This window comes from Malus sylvestris, chromosome 2 (assembly GCF_916048215.2).
Source record: "Malus sylvestris chromosome 2, drMalSylv7.2, whole genome shotgun sequence".
In the NCBI taxonomy this organism is placed as follows: domain Eukaryota; kingdom Viridiplantae; phylum Streptophyta; class Magnoliopsida; order Rosales; family Rosaceae; genus Malus; species Malus sylvestris.
In genome coordinates, this window is record NC_062261.1 from 33,532,320 (window position 1) to 33,548,431 (window position 16,112).

Below are 16,112 nucleotides of genomic sequence, written 5' to 3' on the forward strand. Positions count from 1 at the left end.
ATCGATGATTTTCTGGCATTGGTCACACTCCTTGGAAAGTTTGGAGATAAATGAAGCCATGACGGATGGTTTGAAGGAATGACAAGAAAAGAACTTTTAGGGTAAAGGTTGAAGACGAAAATCTGGAAGGAAGAAATGCACTGGAGAGCAATGGCAAGAAATTCAGAAAATTTGAACGCGTAAAAGTACAAATGAGAGGCCTTCGGTATTTATAGGACGATGGAGGGAAGGGCAATCGTTCGAAATTCAAAATGAAGGGTAGAATCGACCGAGAAATTTGCTAATCATTATGAACATTCAGAAAATCCAGTTGAGAAGACCGAAGGTTTCGTGTTTCGGGGGACGCACGATTGCGTGTGGCGGCGAGATTTATGGTGAAAGACGGTTTGGCGTCTGCACGATGCTGAATGGTTCGCAGATCCAGGCGGCATAGTGGTGTTCAACAATAAGGCCATGATGATATGACGGTTCAGGGAGTTGCACGCTCCAAACGTCATTATTAGGGATTAGCCTTATAGACGAATGCCACGTAGAATGGTGGTTAGCAGAATCAAGATCGTGCAATCGTGTGCAATAAATGCACCTCGGGAATGAGAGCATTTGAGTTTCAAGTTTTAATTTCGCTTCTTCAAGGCCGGAGCTCGACCGGATGGTGCAAGCCGATGACCTCAGAAGCGATGGGGCAATGTTTAGGCCCAAAATAATAGTTTGGGCCGAGTATAGAATCATTCTCGGCCCGAAAAGCCTTGCGACAAGGGTACTATGGATCGTTCAGTACGTGGGCTTCCAAACCTAGGTCGGCTAGGTCATGACGTAAGACAAGCCGAGTCCTGATACCATAAGGAGTCTCGGCAGGATTAATAACCCGAAAGCAAATCTGATCCAATAAAGGACTAGGTTCACAGTCATAGTGGAAGTAGGATTTGTCGAGTCAGTGTTTGATCAGGAGAAGAAGTCCTAGTCCGAATAGGGTTGTAACTCGACCTTGGGGGATCCGTTGCTATAAATAGAAGAGACTGTGCATCGTTCAAGGACCCCTGCAATTCAACACACAACTGCCATGCGCAACCTCTCTTAATAACTTTGAGATTTTTATTCTCTTTTCGCTGACACATCTTCCGTTGGCATCAACAGCACTGTGAAAGCAACCGGTGATATCTTAAGTCGGCATAGATAGCTCTGTCATTGTAGAATTAGCCGGTCTCGCAGTATCTTCTGTTGGCATCAACAACACTGCGGCGAGGATGGTTGGTTACCTATCCAAGTCTTGGTCGAGAAGGATTTCCGGATCCTTATTGATTGAGGTTATCTCATTTGCCTTCTCGGCGAAGTGAGGTGTTACAGTTTATTGAGCTCGGCGCATTGCACGCCGAGTTATTTTATGATTGGGTACTCCCAAGTGGGATTTAGAGTTCGGCATTCAGACGGCCGAACCACGTTTACTATCAAGACTTATATTTGCTTTGAGTATTTGTGCCCCTACACTTTGGTGTCGATTCGGCGTGAGTTTACTCTGACGAATAACATCACTGTGACCGAATCCGATGACGACGATTCGTGAACTTCGTAAGAATAGTAACCTTGTCTTCAGGTTCGAGAGCCCAAGAGGCCGAGACGTGTTCCTTTCTCAGCCACAATCGCAAGACGCAGAAGTCAGCCGTGCACCCAACGCAACATCAACAAACTTACTCCTCGGCCGAGTTGGCACGCCCCACATTCATCGAAGGACGTAGTTAGCTTATAGATTACTCGACATGCATGCCACGTAGGCTTGGTAGTTTTTAGGATTAACAAAACTATAAGTTAATATGTAATTAATGCAAGACTTTTTAAGGAAAAAATGAAATTGTATTACTTGTTATGTTAGTTTGGATTATTAGTTCAGATTTTAGAGTTCTATATTCATGTATTATTATATAATTTTATGTAGGTAAGAAAAAATTTATGTTACTTTATGTTAATTATTTTAGTCTGCCCACCCAAAAACAATATCTTGGCTCCGCCCTTGGTTCAAAATTTTCAATAATTTCCCTACCTCCCTTTGTCTCTCCCCAACCGTCCCTCCCAAAACAAAACCGTAGATTTTCTGCAATCTAAATCGCCGACCCCTTGCTCTAACTTGGGGTCAATGGAGCCACTCCCTACCTTTCTCCTAGCCTCTCTCTCCCTTCTTAACCCTCTGCCAACCCCTCCACCTCTAGTATTCCTTCCACTAACCTTCCCATTCACCTCGCTGCCTCCTTACCCCATGTCTCCCCTACCCTTCTTAACTTATGTAGCTCATTCTCTCTACTCCCTAACTCTTCCCCACCATTTTGTGAGTAGCTCTTTCATGGCTTTGAGCCTCTACTCATATTTGGGCCATGCTCGTTTCAAGTTCTCTTTCTTTATTTGGGCGAATTCGTGGTTAGGGTAGGTTTTGTGGTTGCTAGTGGGTTGGTTCCACTTCTATCAGCTTGTTTCCATAGTGGTGACACTCTCCTCGACCAATTTGGTGGTTGCAGCCTTGCACCCACAGGTCCAGCTTACTCGTTGCCTTATTCAAATCTGATGGCGCTACTGCCTTGTGCAACCACATCAGATGACTTCGCCCTTGTGTAACTTGATTTACTCATGGATGTAGTGGAGCTCACTAGTGTGGTGAAGGTGTTGTCTTGGTTAGTGTCCTAGTCGCTGAGATGAGTTGATTGATGGCCACTTGCTCAGAGTAGTGTGTAGTTGGTTTTGTAGCCTCGCCCTGCAAGTGTTGTATTTACGATGACTAGATGTTGACTTTGCTTTAAGTGATGAGTTTGTGGTCTAGTCTTTCAACAAGGACTTTATGTGGTCTCGCTTGAGATGATTTTATGTGGCCTTGCACTTCTACAATGACCTATGTGGTCGTCAGTATAGGTTTGTTGTGTCTATCATGTTATTGTGACAGATTTGTACTGATGATGTTTTGTAGGGTAAGGTTGTGCTTGTGGTCGGATAGGGGTTTATTGTAATTTGTTTTATTGCACAACACTCCAGATCAATTTTTTAGTCACTGAAGTTATGTACCAAATTGGAAACCTTTGTAATCTTTGTAAAGTTCAATGAAATACCACTCTCCATTGCTTCTAGTAAAAACAAAGTAAACATGCCAGCGTGGCATTTTGAACCTCTACATTTACGTTTCTCTGCCTTTCTCTGATTATTTAACAGCGTTTTGGGACTCATTTGTGCATACGATTTTTCTTGTCGATTAACCTTTTGAATTTTCGTGGGCCTTTTTAATGTTTCTGCCAATTGAAAAGCATGCACTAAGTTTATTTTTTTTAGGACTGACCAGTTTCTTTACATTGCATACGCATGTCTACTAATCCTACAATCATGCTAGGAAGTTAATTACTCCCTGGATACTCTCAAGGTTTGAATCTATGTATTATTTCTTCTTTGGTTATCCAACGTATATTGTCGTCATTTGCTTTGGTCTTCGCCTTAATTTTCTTGTATTAAGTTTAACAGTACTGATGGTTTGTCTCAAAAAAATTATGGTCAAGCTACTTGCGAGGGAGTTTTTCAAAATTGGCACGTACAAAGTCAAACGTGTATGTATATGAGTGTTTTTTATATAACGACATATTTACACTAAAAGATACGAGATAAATTAGTTTCGAACTCGTCATTCTCGAGAATTGAACAAAATTAGTTTCGAACTCGTAATTCTCGAGAATTGAACCTAAGATCACTCACTTACAAAGTAAAAAAAAATATCACTAAGCCGTAACAGTAACTGATGATACATATATGGGTATTAAATTGTTTGGTTGTTAAATTTAGCTTCATGGATTATAGAAACACAAAGAAAACTGAAGCTTAAACAGCATTGAGTACTGATTAAAAAAAAAAAAAACTGCATTGACTAAAAAATCATGTCTCCAATTCATGAAATGTCTATTTAACACAATGGATATTTATTCGTACAATTATTATACAAGAATAGCTAGGATATCAGAAGATGTTTCCATTTGACTACAGAACCCATCGAGCCTACTTGTAACTTCACTTTTTGTGGAGACCCAAATTTTCTGAATCCAGCCAAGGCAACCACTATCCAACTTTCCAATATTTTAACTGCTAGGAAGGTCATCGGAATTTGAGGAGAAGTTGAGAAGATGACTAACATATCTATGTGTCTTAATCAACTCTCAAAACCATAGCTTTTCTGGAGTATATAATTGAATATATATATATATATATATAGTGACGGTAGACCACGAAAAAGAACCCACCAAAACGGAGGCATGTTGCAAATGCTGACAAAATATACGAGTAAGGTTAGGAATATTAATTTTTAAAACCAAATTACAAACTAAATGAGATGTCATCAACAAGAAATAAGCACGTTAATCGACACTTAACTAATAATCTAATTATTTATAACCACATCATTTAATTTATAAATTTGATTTAAAAATTTTGTTCTACCTAGCATTACTAAAAAAATACATAAGAAAATGAAATCATTGCAAATATGGTTGTTTGGTGCCTCGCCTCCAAATATGGTTGTTGTGTTAGCTGACTTTATATCTTACCTCACTTACTTTTCTTTTCAAGTGATACTAGAGACTATCTGGTTGAAGTTTATTTTGTAAACCATATGATACGATGTAATTGTTGATAATTAAATTTTGTTTTTGAATCATTAAATAAAAAATTCGGCTATCAACCGTCATATCATGTTGTCTACATACATAATCTAAAGACATGATCTCCCTGACATTTTCCCTTTTTATTTTCATTTCTCTTAGAATCAATAATTAACAAACTTAAAATCTTAGTTGTCATCCAAAAACCATTTCATTTTCATTTTTCAAGTTCTTTCGTTTGATAACTATTTTCAGTTTTCATCTAAAATACAAAAACAACTTTATTGAAATTTCAGTTAATAATCAAACAAGTTTTCAATTAAAAATAATAATAAGTAAAAATCAAAAATTTGAAAATAAAATGGTTTCCCATAACCTGTTAAAATAGAGTATGAAAATGTTTTATGACGAAAAGGGTTTGTTATTTGTTACAGACAAAAGGATAGTGCTCCAAGTTAAATATAGGCGTGATATTATCTTAATCTAAAACTATTAAAAAGAAAATTGCGAGTTTGAGCACTAATCATTGCAAATTTCCATGCATCTGTTATGTGGCTTCCTGCCTCCATACAAAGAAAAAACTCACGCTTTATAGTTGTGAGGTAGTGGTGGGCCTTAAATTAGGAGTGATGGGATATGCGGTCATTTTTACATCTGGGTCCGCACAGATAAGTAATCCGAATACCCAATTTCATAATTATTTCAAGAGATGTGATATTTACACACCATTTTTTAATTCTTTCATACTTTTTTAGTTTTCGGCTGTCGGATCGGATGAATTGAAGAAGATCAACGGACAGAAATTAACAAATGGTGTATGAGAAGTAAAAAGAAATGTGTGGATAGTACACCCTTTATTTCAATAAGAGAACCTCTCCAGCTAATAAGAGATTGCCAACTCCAGAAGAGATCCAAGCAAACAAAGAACGATAACAATGACATGAGTTTCACATTGATTGGGGACAACAATGGGGGACTCCCCTGTAGAAAAGGAAGCTCCAATTTTTCACACTCAAGAGATCCTTGTCTCAACATTTCATAGTCGTGTTGATATTGTCTTGACTTAACCACCTGTATTGTCTAATAAGTGTTAGATTTTATCTCAAAAGATCTCAGTGTAATTAGGAGTGCAACCCCTAATGTGAGATCGCATTCTTCAACATCTTGATCTCTTAATCCCTATTTAAATCCACTAGTAGCGATTATATTTAAACCAACATTGTATTATTTAAATACATTATCTAAACCTAAATGAGAACTGCTCTAACACAATATCTGGCATTAACAGTCTCAGAGCTGTTATTTCCAGGCTAGTCAGTGCTTTGTCAAATGTTCGTTGGCCTAGCTAGTGCCTTCTTACTCAACCTTTTGTTGCGCCTTTTGCTGCATTTGTCTGTATGTATACTTGGACTGGTCTTTTCTAGAGCCTTTTATAGCTTCTTTATTTGTTTGTAGTAAATTTTCCAAAGAAAAGGAAAGACGACGATGAAAAAAAGGCAAACATGAAAAAGTGAAGTTTCTAAAAAGAATTAGTTTACTACAAACAAAAAATCCTTATATAATATTTCGTTCTTTGTGCGTTCATTCCATTGGCCAAAACAAAGTGAAAGATGTTTTCTTGTCAACAAATTCAAAATTATATTCTTAATCATATTTATCGAGAAGCGAATATGGTGGCTGACAATGACAGATCGACATAAGGACCAAAATGGTCCTGGGATCATCCGAAGGTTGGAAAACATATATGTGAAGGTTCAGGGACTCTTCAAATCAACAACACTGGATAGAGTTCGACTTCTTGCATCAACAACACTCGATAGAGTTCGACTCTTATATGCTCTCGATAACACTAAGCAAATTGCTTCGGTATATAGTCTATATATTTTGATATGTACGCAACATGACTCAGCTGACAACAAGTCCACTAAGTGGTCAATGAATTGCCCCAGTTAACAAACTGATTTTTTTTTGCACACTTCGTGCGTTGTTTTTGTGTAAAAAAACTTGAATTTCTAACATTGTGACCCCTAAGGTTTGAATCCAAGATCAACCTTTGGCAGCAGATGATTTGCTTCTTTAGTTCATAATCACGATCATACATCTTGTTTACTAATTTTTCAATCTTGCTTTAGGATAAGTTTGATTTGTATGATTTAGAATCCGTCGAAGCCATTCTTTGTGATGTTATTTCAGTTTTCTAAATATTCCAAAACAATACAATGTGAAAAACTGTTGTGCTCAAATGTTCAATGGAATTGGACCCATTATGGACTTTAGTGTTCAGAGCTCAGGAATCCATAAATTTAGAACACACAAATTAAATATGACGGTTCTCATTAACTCATTCCGCTAGCCCACCTCACACAAACCAACGACTCCTATTTCTTTTCCACACAATTGTGTAGCTCAAATTTATGGATCCCTAAGCTCCAGATACTAAGGTCCAAAACGGATCTAATTCCATGTTCAGTGATCCCATCATTTGATTCATTTCTAATGCTCTTTACTAAAAGGAATGGGAATCAACAGAGTACCACGAACGTACAATTAAATATTTTTAACCAACAATACTATAAATCCTCTCTGCGCATGGTAGAAGTGACAAATAAACTCATTAAGTTGTTAATGGGTACTCGTTAAGACTCGTTTAATTTGATATTATCATAAATGTAGTGGTGAGATTGGTAGTGATAATAATGGTGTAATGTGAAATCAAACTAAATAGACCTTAATGGTACCTATTAACAATCTAATGAGTTCATTTGACACCCATAACATTCAGCGTCAATGTATACAACCGCGGGCAGAGCAGACCAACCGCCTAACAAAAGTATATCAAGTAGATAAATAAAGAGAGTAGTTGACATCAAACAAAAAATTTAGGTAAGTAATTCAAGCGCAATCTACGGCAATCCAACAACTTTGTATTCAATGTGAACAAATCAAAGTCGTCTAACCTCCAACATGAACGTAAATGCAAATCAAGATGGACCAACTAATACTATATACTACCCATGTGTTCCTTCCATCGAGGACGAAAGATTGTCACTTGTGAAAATCTCCAACTTAAAAAGCAAATAAAAATTCGTGTAGCAACTTCTTTTAGACCAATCTACTCTTAAGAACAAGAACAGGATAAGATTTGAATCCGGATCACACGGTGATTTGAAGATGAATACCCTAACCCGCCATTGAAAGTAAATTAGAAAAAAAACCCTGGATTTTAATCAAGAAAGAAGTTGAAAATAATCAGAATCAGAATCACCTGGCATTGAAGGCCAGTGGCACCAAATCGGACAGAGGGCTTGGACCGGCCGACGGAGCCGGAGAATTTCTACAAACCGGACACGTGGCGCTCATGCGAAGCCACTCATCGACGCATTCTGCATGGAAACAATGGTGGCAGTCCGGAATGCACCGTACTTGATCCTTGGGCTTGTACTCGGACAAGCAAATGGAGCACACGGTGTCGTTGCGCTGAGGGATCCGCCGGCTTTCGCCGAGTACCAACTTTGGGTACGAGTCAATGGTGGGATCGTCGAGGCCCATGAGGACCACCACAGGCTCCGTTGAGTTGCTTATGGTGGAGAAGCGGCGGTTGCGGTCTTCGTAGTAGTTAGAAGGGGCATCGCCTGTGTGGCCTCTGCCGGTTGAGCCTTTGACTTTAACGCAGGCGTAAGAAGCGAGCATGATGGCGGAGATGAGGACGAGGATGCTGACGGCAATGGCTATGCCGTAGCCGACGCCGACACCAGGGGCTGATGCAGGTGGCTCCGCCGCGAACATGAGAGAGAGATGTATAATTATGTAAAAGTGTATGAAAGGTGAGATTTGAAGAGGGCAGGGAGGAAGGAGGGTTTATTGGTGTGTGTTGAGTTTAGGTAGAGACAGTGGTGTCTGAAAGCCCGCCGGGCTCCGCGGGAAAGGATTAAATTGATTCCAACTTTCTGGTTGGTGTATTAATTGGGATTTATAGTGTCACCGAACTTTGGTTTTTAGAGTGGAAAGTGCAGTCACATGCCACTAGCCTTGAAGTGCTCTGGGTTTTATTAAGAGTTTATGTTATCCCACATCTAAAAAGTACAAGGCATACGGAGTCAAATTTGATTTGATGATGGAATTTGCTGTAATGTTTATAAATATTACAATTACTATTTCACGTCAAATTTATTTATGTGAATATATGTATTTATATTATGATTAATATCAGTTTATTACTTTAAATTTTTTTGGTTTTTAACATTTTATACAATCAAGTTTCTTTTGTTTCAATCTATTACCTAAAGTCATAATTTTGAGACACTTTTATACATTCGTTAAGTTTTTTGTCAAAATCTCCGTGAATTGATGACATGACACCACATGGACAATGATTGGGCATCACCTATCAATCTAGGGTTCACGTGGATATTAAAAAATTAAAAATTTTAAAAATTTGAAATTTAAGGATAAATCTCAGTTTACTACCCTGAAGTTTCTTAGTTTTCAACATTTCATACATCAAGTTTTTTTTATCCTACTATGGTGCCTAAAGTGATAATTCTTAGACAATTTCATACATCCTTCAAGCTTTCTGTTAAAATAGCACTTAACATGTGACGTGACACTTACATGGATAGTGACTGGCGGCCACGTGTCAATCTAGGGCCCACGTGGATATTAAAATTTTGAAAATTTTTAGAAGTTTCAATTTTTTCAAGTTACCCCTAATGTTTTAAAATGATATTAATTTACATTTTTTTGTCTAATGAATTATTTGAATCTTTATTAAATTGATGACATGATAAGTATAAAATCAGTAATTAAGTTTGCATATAAGCCACATTTACATTACAGAGCCTAAAAAACTCATCAATTTAAGGAATAATTAGATGTTGAAACATACAAAACTTTTTAAAACATTACAGAGCAATATGAAAAAACTAAAACCTCATGGCCCAATTTAAAAATCACATGAAGGTAGTTAGCCCACACATTTGTTAGACGGGTTTGTCTCCCGGGTGCCGAAATTGATTACACGCATTTGGGCAGTTCGTCACACAAGTAAAAGGTAACAATCATTTCTGTCCTCACAGCAGAAATCCAACGGCCCAAATTCCTCTGCCAACCCGCTCAAATCCCAAATTATTACCAACAAAACCACCACCGTCCCCTCCCGCTTCCGTTCCACCGCCCTTCCCTTCCTTCCCGAAATCGCACGACCTCGAGGTATTTCTGCTTTCTTATAGCCCACCTTCCGTGCCCTCTTCTCGTGCGGTTCCTCTTCCTCAGCTTCCTTCCGGTCCGGCGGTCCGGTTCTTCTTTCCAGGTATTGTTATTGTTCTAATAGTCCCCAATAATTTGCATGCAACATCAAAGAGGAAATCTTTTTATTTTATTTTATTTCAATTTGGTTCTTGAGAATCCGGGTCGGATCCATTTCTTGCTAATTCCTTCGTTTGTGTTGTGTTGGTAACGGAGAATTGGTGGGAAAGGGACTGGATTGCTGAGAAATGAATGAGAAAGTTGCATCTTGCATGCTGCATGTGAATTTGGGATTATTTTCTGTTTGTTTTGTTGAAGGGAATGAAATTTTCCCCTTTTCATTAATCTGCAAGTTTCAGAATTGTGGGCATTATTGCATGTTATAGGTTGTTATTGCCTAAGATAGAATATAATGTGGTAATTCATTGGTTCCTTGCTTCTTGGGCAGCTTCCATTCGTTTTATTTTATTTTATTTTTTGTAATGTGTTATGGAATTGAATGAATTGTCCGCAGTCGGAGAGTGATGGACACAAATTTTAGTGTAATTTGATGCCAAAAATGATTTTATACACATGTTTAGACTGCAATGGCGTGCTAATTATGCCTGATTTTCCAATACGCAGATGTTTAGTTGCTGCGGTTTTTGACTTCAAGATAGTTTAGTCATATTGGTTTTTTTTTTTTTCCTTTCGGAATTTTGTGATCATTAGCATTCTTACAGCTATTATTTTGTATCTGGTTAAATTTGTTGGCTTTAGGTCATGTTAGACGGTTAAGAATACATGTTTTTTTAGGGAGTCTGTCAAACAATCGTATTACATTCTTTGCTTATTTTTCTTGGATCCAACATTTCCACACCAAGATATTAGGTTGCTTTGGTAACATTCATCGACATCGTCGTGGTGTGGATGTGCAGCATAATCATTTATCATGGGCACCATGGAAAATGTCAACAACAGAGAAGATCGTATTCCAGCAGAAGCTAGGGAGATTCTACAATCAATGGCTTCCCAGTGGGAAGATGTGGTAGATTCAAAGGCACTGCAGGTGATCCCTCTCAAGGGTGCAATGACTAATGAGGTTTTCCAAATAAAGTGGCCATCAAGGACAGGGGAACTGTCACATAAAGTTCTGGTTAGGATTTATGGTGAGGGTGTCGAGGTGTTCTTTGACAGGGATAATGAGATCCGGACATTTGAACACATGTCAAAGAATGGTCAGGGACCTCGTCTGCTTGGGCGTTTTCCAAATGGCCGAATTGAAGAGTTCATCCATGCACGGGTACTTTCATGTTTATTTATCTTGCTGTCGTTCTCTATCAATCTCATAATTTGCACTTAAACTAATAATAAAAAATGTTGTTTTCTATGGATCGTTACTGATGAATTTCTTAAGAACACACAATATTCTTTCACCATTTCTACTTGGGTTTAGGAGTATATTGTATGCACCATGTTCTTTTTTTCTATCAATTCTCAGTATACTTCTAGTGCTTAAGATTGCCATGCTAAATTGTCATGTCGTAGTGTTTTATGACTAACCTCCCTAGCTCAAGATCAACTTTTGTAACTAATAATAGTTTTTTCAGGAATTGATTAATTTGGGTTTTACAATTCCTTCTATTGGTGGTTATGCATGAGAAAGATAAAAAACATCTATTTTTAATTTCTTGGGTTACATGGATAAATTGCATAAGAAGTGAATTAAAGAGTTATGTAGCTCAAACTATGGAAGAACATTTTTTGTTCGTTTCCTGATTTTACCACTTTCACTTGTACATTTTCAGACACTCTCAGCATGTGATCTACGTGATCCGGATATATCTGCTCTTATAGCTTCTAAATTGAAGGAGTTCCACGAACTTGATATGCCTGGTCCAAAGGTTGTCACCCTCTGGGATAGATTGCGGTACGTTACTTTGTTTCTGCTCTATTATTCTCTGAAAATTTGAGATAATGCTATGTGTCTAAATCAAATGAGCTTAATTTGTCGCATAAATTACTGGTCCTACTGTTATTATAGCTTCACTCACTTCTTTGTAAATGCCCCAGAAATTGGCTCAGTACGGCCAAGAGATTGTCTACACCAGAAGAAGCTAACTCCTTTCAGTTAGATTCCATTGAAAAGGAAATCCCGTTACTGGAGAAAGAGCTCTCAGGGCCTCATCAACGCATTGGTTTTTGCCACAATGATTTACAGTATGGTAATATAATGCTTGAGGAAGAGAGTAAATCGATAACCGTAATCGTAAGTTTCTCATTCTGCTTTTAATTTCAATTTTTTTTTCTCACCTGAATTTTGGCAGCAAAATCTTATTTTTCATTTGATCATTAAATTTCGATTTAAGCAAGTAGTTAAGACGTTTCATTTACATGCAACAATAGAATACCTAGTTATCTGTACTATGCTTAGATGATTTCCTAATTTTAGTATGGGAGATGTCATTACTAGAAGGGATACCAAGTATTTCAAATAGTTCATGTCTGTGAAATTCACAATATAATCCAACTTGTGAACAATACCAGAAAAAAAGATTAGCACTGAGATCATCATTAATCATCTGGACATAATATTTCAGTTTCTATATGTATGTATATAGGTTTAAAGTTTAAGCGTCATCGCATATGATGTTTCGATGGAAGGATTCATTTACTGAGGAAGTATTTTCATTTCTTGGGAAGCAAATTGAGCACCATGTTTGTTGGCATATATGGAATTTCCAAGTATGTCATCTACAATGTGCAATAGGGCATGAACAACAGTGATAAAATTCTTTGGTTCTGATATTATATTTACCTTTCATGCCAGGACTATGAATATGCAAGTTATAATGCTGTAGCATTTGACATAGCAAATCATTTCTGTGAGATGGCAGCTGACTATCACACTGATACACCTCATATTTTGGACTACAGCAAATATCCTGGTTTGTCATCTGTTGTTGTGGCACATGTTTTTATATCTATCTTGTTTTATTTCCTTCTGTTTCCATGCTATAACTTGACCTGCCACTCACAACAGGTTCAGAGGAGCGTCAGCGGTTTGTTTGTTTGTATCTGAGTTTTTCTGGTAATATTTATTATTTTCTTGATTATGCTGTAATCTCTCTCTCTCTCTCTCAAGAAATTGGAAGATTTATTTTATTTTTTCTGAATTGTGGGATTTGTATGCAGGCAATCAACCTACTGAGAGCGAAGTGGAGCAGCTGGTTCAAGATGTTGAGAACTATACCCTTGCAAGCCATCTCTTTTGGGGCTTATGGGGAATAATTTCGGTACTTGTCGTTTCAACATAGTCTTTGTGGCTAGAACCTTATTATCATAGAAACCTATTGCCACTTTGACTAGGCACTTGCACTCTTGTGGCTTCCATAATGAGTGTTAACGCCTTAGGTTTTTTATATGATAGTTTATCCTATAAGCTAACCTGTTGATGACAGGATGTCTTTCTGATTTTTAATTGTGATCAAGGATTTACCTGCCTCCTACTTGATATACATAATGCGTAGAAATACTTTCGTGTGGCTATATTTAAGTTGGCAGGAAATAGTAATCGTGCATTCATTTGTTTCTTGGAGGAAATATTAATTATGCATTCATTTTTTCAGGAACATGTGAATGAAATTGACTTTGACTACATGGAATACGCAAGGCAGAGGTTTCACCAGTACTGGATAAGCAGGCCTAAGCTGTTGGGTTCTGTTGGATCTCCTCCAAATCTTGTAACTGATGGTAACTATATTGATTAGTTCTTCTGTGTGTTCAACTCACCCTTCTATAGACCTTTGATTGTACTATATTGCAGGCTAGAAAATGTATTTTGTTATCTGATAATGACTTTATAGGAGAGACCCCCAAGTTGTTTTCTGTATTTACTTCTGTCTCCTTGGATGCATCATCTTTTGATTGATCCTGTACTGTTTTAAGGATGTGATGAGCAGTCAGTGATGTATATTTTTCAATGGATATTTTGTGCCATGACTTTCTCAGTTGTTGATTCATCTAAAGGTGGCCTAAACCTGATATTGTGATCTTCAAAGCTCAGTTACGTGGGAGTAGTTCAAGGTACCTTAGGTTGAGTTTGGTTGGATGAACATAAATGACTTAACGCGGTTGAAATTTAACGAGTGAAATTGTTTTGCAAGTCCTAGTAGGCTAGTACTGAAGTCGTGACCACTAATCAGGTTCATTTTCCCAAAGCTATAAGACATAACTTGTAAAAGTTCTAATTTTCTATTTATCCCAAGCTAAATCATAGCTTTAGCTCTTGATTGTGAAAGGGTTTCCATAACTACATCATAATAATGCCTTCTTCTGTGTATTGTTAAAGATGACTATTGAACATGTAGATAGTGGAGCACTCTCTCTGAGTGGTAAATGTGGTAATGGGGCTGTAAGTTATGGAGACTAGGCACCTGAAAACATTAGGCTATGGTTGAAAACTCAGTTTGATTGATTGGTAACTGCAACAAAGGATATCCACAAAATTTTGGGTAAACGTCAAAGTTTATATTTCTTTTTAGGGCTCTGTTGATGAATGCAGAGTGCATATTTTGGTGTGGGAATCCAATGGGCGTTTTCTTCAGTTTCCTTGCCCGTCCTTTTAGGAAGCTCTCTAGCTTTTTGATTTCTCTGCTGCAATTTCATTGCTGTATTTCTTGCTTCTCCATCCCGTGCTTTAGTAAATGCATCATCTCCATGTCATGAAGTTGCACCATACATATCTTTAATACTTTGTATTTGAGAATTTTCCCACATTATGCAATGCTTATGTACAAAAAATAAATGTTTCAGTTAAATATGGTATGCATCGAGCTGATGTTTAACAGCACATGTGAGGCTGTGGAGACGCTCTTCTTCTTTGCATCTTTTGTTCTGGTAAGTGTGACTATGGTTCTGGGTTGATGGTAAGTTATAAAAGGGACGTATTTCTATTCGCTTGTAACCTTATCGTGTATGCTTTTTTAACATGTTTAATCTCCCCTGTGGTTTTCTTTTTCTCTTGTACGTTCTTCAGGCTTCTCTTTTATGTCAAAGTGAGTTTTGGTTTGCAGGCAAACAAAAGGGTACCGAAAAACATTAGCTAAGTGGCCAAGTATGTTGAAGAAGCTTCAGAAATATTTCAGCTTCACAAAGACGAAAACTCAGGTTTTGACAATTCGCGAGTGGATTGCATAATGGGATGAAGTGGTGTACCATGTAACATAAGACTGGTGTAGCGAGTGCAGGAAGTGGGATTTGAGGTTGTAAACGATCGATCATGTCTTCGTCTGATCGATCTTTCATAACGTCCTCTCTTATATTGGCATTCGCCGCGTGATTGCAATTTCTGGAGCCTCTGCAGTTCGAGTGGCCCTTTGGTAACAAGCGCGTAAAGGTTTTAATGTTGTCGAGAGTGCTGTTTTCTTTGATGGATTATGTACTGTTGGTTTATGTTATATAGCATTCGACGATACTTTTTCTATTTGTCTGCCTTGTCCCTTTTTTTGGATAAAATTTTCTCTGATTTCTTGGGTAACAAAACAAATCAAATTTTCTCAAAACTCAGTAATTTAGGGACTTGGTTACAGTACATGCATTTACGTACTTTCACCGTATCACGGTCAGATACGTAACAAAAAAAAAAATATAAAATATCATATTCGATTCCTATTCGGAAGTAGCCTTGTCCTCCTCCTGCAGAGCTTCCTTTATGAATTTCGAACCTCAATGAATCCATCCCTGTTGATTCTTTGCAAATGGTTCCCCCAAGCGTTCTTCGATGCCACTCTTCAGATCGTAACGACCAGAAATATTGACACCGTACGAATGTCGCAGTACATTGAAGCATGCAGCAGTGCCACATTGCCTCCTTTACTTGCGCTTGCGAGCCTAACATCTCCGCGTTCTCGTCGTCGCGCCGGTCGGTCTCCATCGACCCATGACACATTTCTAACTCCATAAACGTATGGGTTGGGTCAGAGATCTCTGCTTGCCATAAATATAATCATCTAAAGAACAAAATTCAAATGATGACGACTCCAAACCCAAAACTTCGTCGTTGGTGCGGCTGTTTTAATCTTATCGAAATATAATAACCTTAGATTTTTATTTTTCAGTTACTGTTTTTTTATAAGAACTCAAAACACACATATTTAGTCTTATCGAAACATAATGGCCTCAAATTTTACTTTTTTCAGTTAGTCGTTTTTTTTAAACTCAAAATGCGCAGATTCAGTCTTATCGAAACATAATAGTCTCCCCTCTTTTAACATC

The 16,112-nt window shown here is 37.7% G+C and overlaps 2 protein-coding genes across 10 annotated transcripts; one reads left to right on the forward strand and one right to left on the reverse strand.

Moving 5' to 3' along the window:
• Positions 1 to 4,150: 4,150 nt before the first annotated feature.
• LOC126585985 (putative RING-H2 finger protein ATL69) lies at positions 4,151 to 8,629 on the reverse strand. Of its 5 annotated transcripts, none has more exons than XM_050250643.1 (2): positions 7,879 to 8,629; positions 4,151 to 4,280 (listed from the first exon to the last, which is right to left on the reverse strand). In XM_050250643.1, exons 1-2 carry the CDS (start codon positions 8,397 to 8,399, stop codon positions 4,166 to 4,168), a joined length of 636 nt encoding a protein of 211 aa, XP_050106600.1. In that variant the 5' UTR covers positions 8,400 to 8,629; the 3' UTR covers positions 4,151 to 4,165. The 5 variants fall into 5 exon arrangements, with proteins under 5 accessions (XP_050106600.1, XP_050106603.1, XP_050106609.1 ...); XM_050250646.1 differs by lacking the exon at positions 4,151 to 4,280 and adding an exon at positions 5,627 to 5,684 and having other exon boundaries at positions 7,879 to 8,628; XM_050250652.1 differs by lacking the exon at positions 4,151 to 4,280 and adding an exon at positions 7,161 to 7,434 and having other exon boundaries at positions 7,879 to 8,627.
• A 1,017-nt stretch (positions 8,630 to 9,646) lies between these two features.
• LOC126613727 (probable choline kinase 2) lies at positions 9,647 to 15,323 on the forward strand. Of its 5 annotated transcripts, XR_007620177.1 has the most exons (10): positions 9,648 to 9,921; positions 10,775 to 11,139; positions 11,645 to 11,766; positions 11,910 to 12,105; positions 12,667 to 12,784; positions 12,880 to 12,927; positions 13,032 to 13,132; positions 13,466 to 13,589; positions 14,652 to 14,735; positions 14,875 to 15,049. XR_007620177.1 is itself a non-coding variant. In XM_050281310.1 (9 exons), exons 2-9 carry the CDS (start codon positions 10,789 to 10,791, stop codon positions 14,938 to 14,940), a joined length of 1,089 nt encoding a protein of 362 aa, XP_050137267.1. In that variant the 5' UTR covers positions 9,647 to 9,921; positions 10,775 to 10,788; the 3' UTR covers positions 14,941 to 15,323. The 5 variants fall into 5 exon arrangements, 4 of the variants coding, with proteins under 4 accessions (XP_050137267.1, XP_050137265.1, XP_050137266.1 ...); XM_050281310.1 differs by lacking the exon at positions 14,652 to 14,735 and having other exon boundaries at positions 9,647 to 9,921; positions 14,912 to 15,323; XM_050281308.1 differs by lacking the exon at positions 14,875 to 15,049 and having other exon boundaries at positions 9,647 to 9,921; positions 10,721 to 11,139; positions 14,652 to 14,739.
• The last annotated feature ends 789 nt before the right edge of the window (positions 15,324 to 16,112 follow it).